At 43.6% G+C, this 13,665-nt stretch overlaps 1 protein-coding gene across 2 annotated transcripts in view; it reads left to right on the forward strand.

Moving 5' to 3' along the window:
* Nucleotides 1-13,665, forward strand: part of alpk2 (alpha kinase 2) — an 81,887-nt gene that overhangs the window by 16,288 nt on the left and 51,934 nt on the right. For both annotated transcript variants that reach the window (XM_008115129.3, XM_062972531.1), the window contains one exon: nucleotides 1,582-3,322. In XM_008115129.3, coding sequence (XP_008113336.1) covers nucleotides 1,582-3,322 — 1,741 coding nt within the window. The remainder of the gene's footprint in view (nucleotides 1-1,581; nucleotides 3,323-13,665) is intronic.

Consider the following 13,665-nt stretch of genomic DNA (forward strand, 5'->3'; position numbering starts at 1 on the left):
CTCAGTTGTAGTTTGCCTTAGGGCCCTTCCACACAGCCATATAACCCAGAATATGAAGGCAGAAAATCCCACAACATCTGCTTTGAACTGGGTTATCTGAGTCCACACTGCCATATATCCCAGTTCAAAGGAGATATTGTGGGATTTTTTTGTCTTGATATTCTTGGATGCAGAGCTGTGTGGAAGGGCCCTTAGAATCACCATAAGTTGGAGATATCTTGAAGGCACACAACAATAACAACAACTTTGAGTTAAGTACAAGCTTTGTTGTTTTGACCCCAAGAATACTATAACATTTAGGTCATTTTAATTATATGTGGAAATATATTGGCCAGAATTCAATAAGGAACTTATGTTTTCATAAATAGACTTACATCTCCAAGAAATAAAGCTGAGCAGTTTCAAAATGTCTGTCTGCAACAAGGAACTGCTGTAACATTACTATCAGGGAAGCCAAAAAATTAACTGATAGAGCAGAACATTCTTGTTGGTGCCCTGATACACATCTTTGCATTTCACCAGAAGGGTTCCTCAGCATCTCTGTTATATGTCATATACATAAAGTCATGCAAAATAATCTGCGATATAGAATTCAGGAGCAGCTTAAGGAGCTGGGTATGTTTACCATGGAGTGGAGAAGGTTAAGAGGGGACATGAAACTGTGTTTAAATATTGGGAAAGATGTCATATAGGGGAGAGAGCAAGCTTGTTTTCTGCAACTCCAGACACTAAGGCACAGAGCAGCAGAGCCAAACTACATGAAATGAGAGTTTGTCCAAATATTAGGAAAAACTTCTTGATAGTAAGAACTGTCTGACAGTTGGATGTTCTGCCTTGAAGTGTGGTGTTTTCTTCTCTGGAAGCTTTGAAACAGAGGCTAGATGTTTATCTGTCAGGATTTATTTGTGTGTTGCTGCATGACTGAATGGACTGGATGGCCCTTGTGGTCTCTTCCATTATTGCAGCTATTCATTTATAAATATACTAGCTGTGCCCGGCCACGCGTTGCTGTGGCGTTGTCTGGTGGTGTTGGTGAGAACTTGTTGAGATAGTGGTGGTATTGAATGTCTGTTGTATGGTTGTCTTTATGTTTAGTATGCATTTGGTTGTTTGTGTATTGTGAAAGTGGTGAGGGTAGAGGGGGTCTATGTCCCTGTGTAGTATTGTATAGTATTTATATGTTGCCCATGTGTTGGGAATGCTTGGATTGTGTCCTGCAGCATAGTAGAAAGGATTGGGCTGGATGGCCCTTAGGGGTCTCTCCAAACTCTTGTGCCTGTCTCCTGGGCTGAGTGCGTTGCTAGGAGACCAAGTGGGCGGAGCTTGGCCCTCTAACTGGCAGCAATTGGATAAAAACAATTATTCCTCTCCCTCTAATTAGGACTTTATTTTTCTTTTCTTTTTGATGTATCAACCTAGAGCCGTGGATGATGGGTTGTGTTGTCAAATTTTGAGGTTGGGGGGCCTGTAGTTTTGTTGTTTTGTCCGCTGCCCTGATGCCATCACTCTTTTATATATATAGATTTAAGCATTTAATATTGATATGTAACATTTAAGTTATGCACCTTTTAACATTCACAGGTGCACAGAGGAACAAGCCGGAGTTTATCGGATTGTGGCTAGGAACTGTTTTGGAATGGCTCAGTCCTCAGCATTTCTTAGAGTGATTCCTGGTGACAAATTTGAGCAGAATCCAACATTATGTCATAGTCCTAAAGCAGATGCAGAAACTTGCAAAACAAATGAAGTGACTATATATCAGCAGGAAAACTCAAGTGAACATGTGAAGGATAAAGAAGAATCAACAGAGGAAAGCAATTCAGTCCCCGAGTGTTTTCTTTCTTTCGAATTGCCAGAACCTCCTACACCAGAATCCTGTGATTTATATGCAATTCCAGAGTTAGAAACAATTATGGAATGTGAAAATCAGCACATAAATTTTAACTGTCCAGAAAACAAAGTAGAACCTCCAAATGTACCAAGTCCAAAGAAAAATAATTATAGCATTTTGGGCATGCTCCAAACCATATCTGATCTCTTTATTTATGATGAAATGGCTGTGAACATTACTGAAGGCGAGGCAAATGAATTCAGCAGCTCACAACCAGATGCCAAACCAGCAAGTCAAATAAGTGATCACACAGACAGCTGTTGCTTTAATGCTGCAGTCTTAGCTGCTTGTCAGACAACCGAACATGCCAAGACACATGAAAAGGGTGGCCTGAATGAATGTTTGGGAAAAGACGCACTGTCCGGGAATTGCACAAGTGCTCCTCTGGAAAACCAGACTTACTTTTTAGAGAATCCCACCACAAATGTTGTCAATGATATTGAGCTTCACTTAGGCGGAAGCTTTAGTACAGCAGATGAAGATGAGGATGATCACCTTGAATACTTTGAATGCCCCGAGGTGATGACAGAAGAGGCATGCCAGAACTGGGATGAGAAACTGAAATTCCTCTTGGAAAATGAGGAGGAGGAGTATGACTTCATTCTGGGTAGTGATTGTGATGGGTGTGCTTACTTCCTCGGTGAAATGCCTCGCCTGTTTCAAGTGTCAGATAACACTATGCCTATGGATGCCACCATTGGCTTCTGTGGTCATCAGTCAAAATTCAAAGAAGTAGCTGTCAAGTCTGAGAGCGACCCCACCACATACAGTGCATCAACCTTTCAAGCAGGAATGACTCTCACTGTTGGGCAACAGCAAAGTAAAACTTCCACCATGAAGGACAAAGAGAAGTACAAGCCGCCTGTAGCTTCCATGGCAATTGAAAACGATTATCCCAGAGCAGAAGAAGAAAACCGTAGCAAGAATCACTCAGCATTGGACGTTTCTATGATTTGTTCCCAAGGAAGAGAAAATGGGATTTCGGGGAGGAAAAGCTCCACTTCTGACTTGGGCGATTCTGAGTCTTCAGCTTCAGCAGGCAAGAAAGGTGCAGATGGAGGCGTCTCTCAGAAAAACGTGCGACAGTTAACAAAATTCAGAAAGAAAGCAACTGAAGGAAAACCTAGAGTCAATGTGGCCAGTTTGACAAAAACTTCAAAAGACGCTTCAAACGAGTTTCATCCCCAAGAGCTGCACACTTCTGTAATTCGCACAGTTCAAATGGAAAGAAGTTACTTGGACTCAGCTGCAGAAATTCACAGAGCAGGAAAAAGCATTTCGGCCCAAAGAAAACGGGATATTGCAAATACTTCAAATGAGACTGGCTTGCTTCATGGAAAAGGAAGAGATAAAAGTGGTCCATGCAAAGGCAAATGGATTCGATGCCTATCAGAAGGAAACCAAATGTCAAGTGAAAATGCCACACTTATGGTAAGATCTATTTTTTCTTTTACAAAAATACCCCACACAAACTTTATTTTGCATATTTGTGACTTAATTTTCTTTATCCCTGTTTGCTTTAAAAGTGGACCCTGAAAGATTTTACCATTTGTGATTGACAGGTACTGCTGTTAAGGATATCTGGGCCTTAAGAAAGGCCCAGATAAAGCATAAGCCACTCTAATTATAGAGAGAGGGCAGGTGGGGGGAGGTCTTGATAAAAGTAAGTAGCACTAATGGGACATGTAGACAGCTGGAAAAGGAAACCTGATATCAAATCTGTTCTGTGCGTCTTGCTCAGTCTCTCTGTCTCTTTCTGACACTAGCCAAAGTTTCCCAACTCTGTGTGGAATAAATGGACAGGTGGAACTCAATAGAAAGCTGGTATTAAGAGACCATTTAGGAATGGAGGTTGTTTGCAATCTGCTTCTTTTGCTAAGCACTCTAATAATCACCCACTTAAGTCAGCAAAAAGTTCAGTTCTTCCATATATATTATCCTTTGACATGCAGTAAGCACTTTGTATCCCCTGGGGTCTGGTTCAAAGACTCCATGTGGATACTCAAATTTGTGGATGCTCAAGTCCCGTTTTGAACAGTGGTGTAGTAAAATCGCATCCCTTATATAAAATGGCAAGATTTGTCTTAAGGAATTTTTTTAATATATATATATTTTCAAGCCATGTGGATGCAGAATCTGTGTATACAGAGGGCTAACTATGCTTGCTTCCTAGTGACTTTAATGGAGCTCCTGAATGGAGCTCAGGTCTCTGTCCCTGTCCTTCAGCCTTAGCCTATATGGCCAGTCAACAGGGAGAGTGGGAACTGGAGGCATACAGGTTCACAGCCTGCAAAGTGAAATGACCACCGATCCTTTTCCTAGATGCGAAGGTGCAATTTGTGAGTGATCTATTAGAAAGATGTTGTTCTATTTCTCATAATGGATTCACCCCCATCTACAGTATTCCTCCGCATTCTGAGCTATCACAGGGACATGTAGTTCTCACCCATACAGCTTTTTTTTTAATTAAAAAAGGGGAAACCCTGGAATTGCAGAAGTCCAAAACGTAGGTCTAAAATGGGGGGGGGGGGGGGGATATAGCTACAGTGAACTGGTAATATATCAAAATTGCAAAATTCCTGACAAGTACATTATTGTTAAAACTTACCATCCAAGAATCATGCAAGGGGATTACTGGAGAGAAAAGGAGCAATGATGCTCCTTTGGAGACCGCCCACAGAAACACCTACTCTTAATCACTAAAGTGATCAAGCAAGTCTGTTAAATTAAGCACCTTCAGCTGTTTTTGTGTGAATTGGGAGCTCTTAAGAGGATAGTTCCCTGACTTCATAATCCTCCATTTCTAAACACTTTTGAAACAGCTTACAGACTGAGTCCCATGGGCAACTTCCAGAAGTAGTTTAGCATTGTATGATGGGCTCCATGAGACTCCATCTGCAAACTGTTTTTAAAGTGTGTAGACCCTGTATCTGATGAGGTCCTATGACTCCAGTCCTCACCCTTTCCCTTTTTGCCTTCTGTCAGCATTGAGTCAAGAAGGGCTGCAGAAACACAGGCATTTAATGTGAGGTCACACCAATTTGGCTGCATTAAACAACATACAAAGAAAAATGTGTTGTCGAAGGCTTTCATGGCCGGGATCACAGGGTTGTTGTATGTCTTTCGGGCTGTGTGGTCATGTTCCAGAAGTATTCTCTCCTGACGTTTCGCCAACATCTATGGCAAGCATCCTCAGAGGTTGTGAGGTATGGATAAATTAAGTAAGGAAAGGAAAGAATATATATCTGTGTATAGTCCAAGGTGTGGCAAGAGTTCTTTGTCACTGGGAGCCAGCATTAATGTTTCAGTTAATCACCCTAATTGGCATTGGAAATGTTTTGTCCCTTGCCTGGGGGCATCCTTTGTTCAGTCAAGTCCTCATTGTGTTGGTTCCCATCTACTGTTTTGATTTTGGAGTTTTGTAATACTGGTAGCCAGATTTTGTTCATTTTCATGGTTTCTTCCTTTCTGTTGAAGTTGTCCACATGCTTGTGGATTTCAATGGCTTCTCTGTGTAGTCTGACATGATAGTTGTTAGAATGGTCCAGCATTTTTGTGTTCTCAAATAGTATTCTGTGTCCAGGCTGGTTCATCAAATGCTCTGCTATGGCTGATTTCTCTGGTTGAATTAGTCTGCAGTGCCTTTCATGTTCTTTGACTCTTGTTTGGGCGCTGCGTTTGATATTCTTACATCTGGACATCTAGAGAAATTGTTTTGGCATTTACAGTTAAATAACATTTTGTTAGCTCACTCAATGGATCAAGAGGCACTCCATAAGCAAGAGAGAGAGAAAGGTTACGGCAATGCTTTTAGTCAAACAGCTAATTTTTCTTAGAGTTGTACTGTTCTTTAAAGCCAATGCAATACATTTTATTTTATTATCAGATATAATGACACTGGATCTTTGTGTTTTTCTTGATAGCAGCTTTCTGATTTTAAGAGCTATCTTTATTGGTATGGCCCTCGCAAGAGTCCACTGGGAACTTGCACCCAAGAATTGGCTTCTGTAAAAAAAAGAGCGGCTCATTGTTAACATCAGGAGCACCTACACTGTAGAATTAATGCAGTTTGACACCACTTTAACTGCTACGGGTCAATGCTAGGGAATTGTGGGAGTTTCGCATTAATAGATACCCCAACGACACCAGATGCTACCTGATTTTGGAAGCTAAGCAGTAATCTCCTGGTTAGTATTTGGATTGGAGACTAACAACAAACTGAAGGATATGTCTGAGCAGGGCTTTAGACTTTTTCCACTAATGGCCCCTCTCTCTCTGAGAAATTTTCACATGACCCAGCTATATAGGTTTATAAAATTATTAAATCAAACGTTTACAGACAATAAATCAACATTTGCAAGGCTTACTAAACAGTCTGATTTTTGTGGAGTACAGCTGAAGCATTTTCTGCAGAGCCCACTATAAACACTGCATGTAAGAGATTTGTGTAAATGTGTGGCGTTCCAAAACCTTTTATTGTTGCCAGATTTTTCATGACCCCAACACTGAGCTAAGGGACCCTATTTGGGGTTGGGTCCCACAGTTCAAGAAGCAGTGAGTCTGAGGAAGGAACTTTCAAAGCCACCTCTGAATATTCCTTGCCGGATGAGACCCTATAGAATTCATGCAGTCACCAAAAGTCAACAGGGAACTAGAACGTATATACTAGACATGGGCCTGAAATTTGTCTCATCCGTTTGATTCATGTTTCTGTTTTGTACCATGGCACAGAAAGGGAAGGCCCCTCCTGAAACAAAAATCAACTCGATACGAAAGGCAGGTGGGTGCAGATACCGGCTCCAAGCCTGCATTTCGGATCAACATAGGCCCAAAGCACTGGGTTGGAGGCAACCCAGCCCTTTGGGCCAATAGGTGCAGGCTTTGGGCTTATACACCTGGGTCTCACAGGGCCTGCAGCTGAGCGCCGAGTAAGGAGTGCTCCTTACTCAGCACTCAGCTGCAGACCCTGTGAGGCCTGGGCTTGTAGGCCCAAAGCCTGCACCTGTAGGCCTTGCGGGGTCTGCTGCAGATTCTGTAGCCAAGCGCCTAGTAAGAACCATTCCTTACTCAGTGCATGGCTGCAAAGTCTACAGCAGACCCTGCGAGACCTGGGCGCATAGACCCAAAGCCTGTACTCGTAGGCCCAAAGAACCAGGGCCTACAGGTGCAGACTTTTAGCCTACACGCCTGGGCCTCGCAGGGCCTGAAGCCAAGTGTCAAGTAAGGAGCGCTCCTTACTCGTCACTCAGCTGCATAGTATATGAGGCTCGGGCGCTGAAGCCCAAAGCCTACACCTGTAGGCCGGGGTGCTTTGGGCCTACGGGTGAAGCCTCCACCCAATTATGATTTTGGGAGGCTCAATCGAAATGGATCGGGGACCTCACTGAAAACCAGGACACTAAATGGATCAAGGTTTGCCTCGAATGCACATGACTAGTATATAAGCATACATAGCGTTAATCTGCTATAACATTTTTCTGAGACATAGACTGTGCCTATAACAAGTAAGGACTGAGGTTTTGAAACACTATTATAATAATGACTATCAGAAAATGAAGGGAAAAGAAACAACTAATGAGAAAGAGCGAACTCTCGGGTTTTACAATATTACCTTTTATCTCTATGTAACTGCACCGCACAGGCATAAAGAACTTGTATACAATAAGAAACACGTGTTATGCCTTTCCCATCACCTTGCTGTTACCATGTGCCTTCAAGACATTTCTGATTTATAGCAACCCTAAAGTGACCTATCATGGGGTTTTCTGAGGCTAAGAGTGTGTGACATGTCGAAGGTCATTCAGTAGATTTTCATGACTGAGCAAGGATCTGTCTCCGGAGTCATGGTCCAGCTCTCAAACCACTCAGCCACACTGGCTCCTTCCACTTCCACCCAGTCCTATGTAAAATCAAGAGATAAGGCTACATGTTCTAAGAGATTCATAAGAGGATCCCTGTGGAAAACAGAATCCTTTTGAATGCTTAAAAGCACATCAGTTGCAAGCAGATCCTCAAAGTTAATTATACAAGTCATCAGATAGCACTTCAGGACTTAGCATGCTTTGGAATCATAACATATTTGCATTGCAGGGAGAGAAACATCCCTTTGCCCACTCAGTGCCACCAGTTGAGAGTCATGCTGGTGACAGGACTAACATGACAAAGTGCTATTTCTCCAGCTTGCCAAAAGGTCAATGGTGTAAATGAAGTGCAGATTTAATTGGCTGGTGGACAGGGGTTCCAGGGTACAAGCAGAAGAAAACAACCACATAAGTTATTTTAGTGCCTCCTTATTTCCATAAGAGATGCTTTTGGTTGCACTAGAGTAGCCTAGGGTTAATGCGAGTTGTAGTCCCACACAGCTGGAAGGCACACACTTGGGAAGATTAGAATCATAGAATCATAGAATCATAGAATCATAGAATAGTAGAGTTGGAAGAGACCTCAAGGGCCATCTAGTCCAACCCCCCGCTAAGAAGCAGGAAATCGCATTCAAAGCACCCCCGACAGATGGCCATCCAGCCTCTGCTTAAAAGCCTCCAAGGAAGGAGCCTCCACCACAGTCCGGGGGAGAGAGTTCCACTGTCGAACAGCTCTCACAGTGAGGAAGTTCTTCCTGATGTTCAGGTGGAATCTCCTTTCCTGTAGTTTGAAGCCATTGTTCCGTGTCCTAGTCTGCAGGGCAGCAGAAAATAAGCTTGCTCCCTCCTCCCTATGACTTCCCCTCACATATTTGTACATGGCTATCATGTCTCCTCTCAGCCTTCTCTTCTGCAGGCTAAACATGCCCAGCTCTTTAAGCCTCTCCTCATAGGGCTTGTTCTCCAGACCCTTAATCATTTTAGTTGCCCTCCTCTGGACGCTTTCCAGCTTGTCAGCATCTCCCTTCATCTGCGGTGCCCAAAACTGGACACAGTATTCCAGGTGTGGTCTGACCAAGGCAGAATAGAGGGGGAGCATGACTTCCCTGGATCTAGACGTTATTCCCCTATTGATGCAGGCCAAAATCCCATTGGCTTTTTTAGCTGCCGCATCACATTGTAGGCTCATGTTTAACTTGTTGTCCACGAGGACTCCAAGATCTTTTTCGCACACACTGCTGTCAAGCCAGGCGTCCCCCATTCTGTATCTTTGATTTCCATTTTTTCTGCCGAAGTGAAGTATCTTGCATTTGTCCCTGTTGAACTTCATTTTGTTAGTTTCGGCCCATCTCTCTAGTCTGTCAAGATCGTTTTGAATTCTGCTCCTGTCTTCTGGAGTGTTAGCTATCCCTCCGAGTTTGGTGTCATCTGCAAACTTGATGATCGTGCCTTCTAACCCTTCGTCTAAGTCGTTAATAAAGATGTTGAACAGAACCGGGCCCAGGACGGAGCCCTGCGGCACTCCACTTGTCACTTCTTTCCATGATGAAGACGACGCATTGGTGAGCACCCTTTGGGTTCGTTCGCTTAGCCAATTACAGATCCACCTAACCGTAGTTTTGTCTAGCCCACATTTTACTAGTTTGTTTGCCAGAAGGTCGTGGGGGACTTTGTCGAAGGCCTTACTGAAATCTAGATATGCTACATCCACGGCATTCCCTGTATCGACCCAACTCGTAACTCTATCGAAAAAAGAGATCAGATTAGTCTGGCATGACTTGTTTTTGGTAAATCCGTGTTGACTATTAGCAATGACCGCATTTGTTTCTAAGTGTTTGCAGACCACTTCCTTAATGATCTTTTCCAGAATCTTGCCTGGTATTGATGTGAGGCTGACCGGACGGTAATTGTTTGGGTCGTTCTTTTTTCCCTTCTTGAAGATAGGGACCACATTCGCCCTCCTCCAATCTGCTGGGACTTCTCCTGTTCTCCAAGAACTCTCGAAGATGATTGCCAGTGGTTCTGAAATAACTTCCGCTAGTTCCTTCAATACTCTTGGATGTAGCTGATCTGGCCCTGGGGACTTGAATTCGTTTAGAGTGGCCAGGTGTTCCTGGACAACTTGTTTCCCTATTTGGGGTTGGATTTCCCCCAATCCTTCGTCCATTCCATATTGCTGAGGTTGAAGATGGCTTTCTTTTTGTGAGAAGACCGAGGCAAAGAAGGCATTAAGCAGTTCTGCCTTTTCCCTATCCCCTGTCACCATCACCCCATCTACTCCTTGCAGTGGCCCTATCGCCTCCTTTTTCTTCCTTTTTCTACCAACATAAGCAAAAAAACCTTTTTTGTTGTTTTTTATGTCCCTGGCAAGCCTGAGCTCATTTTGCGCTTTAGCCTTGCGAACCTTTTCCCTACAGGAGTTGGCTATACGTTTGAATTCTTCTTTGGTGATTTCTCCCCTTTTCCACTTCTTGTGCATGTCACTTTTGAGCTTTAGCTCAGTTAGAAGTTCTTTGGACATCCATTCTGGCTTCTTTGCACTTGTCTTATTTTTCTTCTTTGTTGGCACTGTTTGCATTTGCGCCTTGAGTATTTCACTTTTGAAAAACTCCCATCCATCCTTAACTCCCTTGTTTTTTAATATCGGCGTCCATGGAATGCCGCTCAGTAATTCCTTCATTTTTTGGAAGTCAGCTCTCTTAAAGTCCAGAATGCGTGTTTGACTTGTCTTAGTTTCAGCATTCCTTTGTATTGCAAACTGCAGGAGCACATGGTCACTTGCCCCTAAGGATCCAACCACTTCAACTGTATTGATCAGGTCTTCCACATTTGTTAAGATTAGATCAAGAGTTGCTGATCCCCTTGTTGCCTCTTCTACCTTCTGGACCATAAAATTATCTGCAAGGCAAGTGAGGAATTTGTTGGACTTTGTACTCTTGGCTGAGTTTGTTTTCCAGCAGATATCGGGATAATTGAAATCGCCCATGACTACTATATCTCTTCTTTGTGCCTGTTTGGTCAGCTGTTGACAGAAGGCTTCATCAAGTCCTTCATCCTGACTCGGAGGTCTGTAGTAGACACCCACGACAAGATCTTTTTGAGTCCCGGTTCCCTTGATTCTTATCCAGATGCTTTCAAGCTGGTTTCCCGGATTACAGTCTTGCATTTCTTCTGCAACGTAACTGTTTTTGACATATAAAGCTACTCCCCCTCCTCTCCCCTTTGTTCTATTTATGTGAAAGAGGTTATAGCCCTCAATGGTTAAATTCCAGTGATGGGAGTCATCCCACCAGGTTTCAGTGATGCCTATGACATCGTATGTGTGGTGCTGTGCTAGGAGTTGGAGTTCGTCTTGCTTATTTCCCATGCTCTGAGCATTAGTGTAAAGACATGTAAGCCCCTGTGACCTCCCCTCGAACTGTTTATTTGGGATTATTGTGCTCTCTGTACTTGGTCCTTGCTGTGTTTGTGCAGCCCTCCGTTTAGCCTTACGGCGGTTCCCTGTGGTCGTGGGTAATATAGTGTTCGCCAGGCTGTTGTTCCCCTCCCCCAGTGGATTTAGTTTAAAGTGCGCCTGATGAGGTTTGTGAGTCTGTGTGCAAAAAGATGTTTTCCTACTTGTGTGAGATGCACCCCATCACGTGCCAGTAGTCCATCCTCTTGGAAGAGTAGACCATGGTCAAGGAAGCCAAAATGCTCCTCTTGACACCATTTTCTGAGCCAGTTATTGACCTGTACTATTTTTCCGGCCCTTGTAGAGCCATGTCCTACAACGGGGAGGAGGGATGAAAAGATCACATGTACATTATACAGTTTTAGCTTTGTTCCCAGAGCTCGAAAATCATTTGTGATCTTTTGAAAAGTATGCCTAGCGGTGTCATTGGTACCTACATGAATCAACATAAGGTGGGGAGGGTGATGGGGCTTTAGGAGCCTGCTGAGCCTCTGAGTGATATGGTGTATTTTTGCCCCCGGGAGGCAGCATGTTTCTCGAGCCATCCCATCCGGTCTGGAAATGATGGCTTCCGTTCCTCTAAGGAGGGAGTCACCTACTACCAAGACCTGTTTCCTTTGAGGATTGACAGGGTCCCTTTTGTGCAAGACAGTGTGTATGTCCCCTGAAGAGTGTTCCTGTTGAAGTGAATCATGTAGGTGTAAAGTGTTGTCCTCCTCCTCAACATCCCCAGTGCATTCATCAATGACAATCCATTGAGATACATCCGAGAGCCCATTACTCTCCCAAGGATGTTCCTGTTGCTCCTGGTCTATGATTGGGGATGGAGCATTTGCATGATTACATAAGTGTGACTGTGGTGATGCACTGTCCCTGTCAGGGCTATCCCCTGCGCATTGATCCAGGATGGTCCACTGAGTGGTATCTAAGAAACTGTGGTCCTCCACAAGATGTGTTTCCTGATTGTATGTTAATGATGTAAGAATTTCAAATCTGTTGTGTAAATGCAGCTGAGCAGAGGAGTTCTGCGGAGGCTGCCTGGTCCTGCATCTCCTTCTATGGGTGACCTCCTTCCAAGCCTGAGGGTTGTCTACCTTTGAGTTGATCTCCCCATAAGGTTCCTGATCATGGTCTTGGTGGTGTTGGTGTGATGCAGGCTGCTGATCTACAGCAGCGTGTTGTGCAGTGTCCAAGAAGAGCTCGAGTGCCTGAATGTCCTTAAGGGTCTTAATACGGTGCTCGAGCTGTTGGATCCTCTGCTCCATCAGAGTCATCTGTTTGCATTTGGAGCAGATGTAGTTGTCTAGTTTTTGTGTGAAAAAGCGGAACATGCCACAGCTGGTGCATGTGATGGGAATGTTTTGCTTTTGTTGCATCTCTTGGTGAGCGTGGTGGCCAAGTGGGATCTTTGTACAGTTAAGTAATATGCACGCACTTTATGTGCAGACTGCAACAAACCACGTCTTTGTGTATTTGTTTATGTTGCTTTGTTTCCTGTATGTACTGCAAAGGATAGTTAGTAAAGGTGCCTTTACAATGCCTGCTGTCAATCAACTTAAGTACCTGGCTCTCTTTCAACACAACAGTCACACAACAGTTAGACTTTGACCACAGGAGCCAAGCCCAAACTCAGTTTAAAATCTTAGCCAAATCTTAGCCAAATCCTACCTGAAGCCAGGGAGCAAAAATGTCCTCCTGCTTCCTCTGCTTCTGCGAGAACCAACTGCCCTTCTGGGATCAGGCTCTGGCAGAAACTCACACTGGCAAATAAAGCTTTCCCAGAAACTCAATTAACAGGGGACAATGCCTGCTGTCAATCAACTTAAGTACCTGGCTCTCTTTCAACACAACAGTCACACAACAGTTAGACTTTGACCACAGGAGCCAAGCCCAAACTCAGTTTAAAATCTTAGCCAAATCTTAGCCAAATCCTACCTGAAGCCAGGGAGCAAAAATGTCCTCCTGCTTCCTCTGCTTCTGCGAGAACCAACTGCCCTTCTGGGATCAGGCTCTGGCAGAAACTCACACTGGCAAATAAAGCTTTCCCAGAAACTCAATTAACAGGGGACAATGCCTGCTGTCAATTACATCAGAGAAAGCTTCAGGTATTAGAAGACACAACACCAAAACAACACAACTGAATCAGAGCAGCTTTAAATCTCATTTATCATAACACTCCTAAAGAAAAGAGTTATTTTTTACTATTGTTGTTGGCTGTAATGTGAACTCACCCTTTAGTTTTACTTCTTCAAGTTCACCTGTTCTTGCTAAGCTGATTTCTTCTTCCTTTCCCTCTCGTCTAGATAGATGGGTAGTTTCCTTTTCCTTATTAAAAATCAAATGCTTTTTCTAAAAAAAGAAGAATAGTTATGTTTGTATTTAATTTGAAAAACTGTTGAAAAGAGGGGAGGGAAGTAGTTTTGTAGTCATCACAATGGTGAGATGACCAGTGCTGTGAA

This window comes from Anolis carolinensis, chromosome 2 (assembly GCF_035594765.1).
Source record: "Anolis carolinensis isolate JA03-04 chromosome 2, rAnoCar3.1.pri, whole genome shotgun sequence".
Classification (NCBI taxonomy): domain Eukaryota; kingdom Metazoa; phylum Chordata; class Lepidosauria; order Squamata; family Dactyloidae; genus Anolis; species Anolis carolinensis.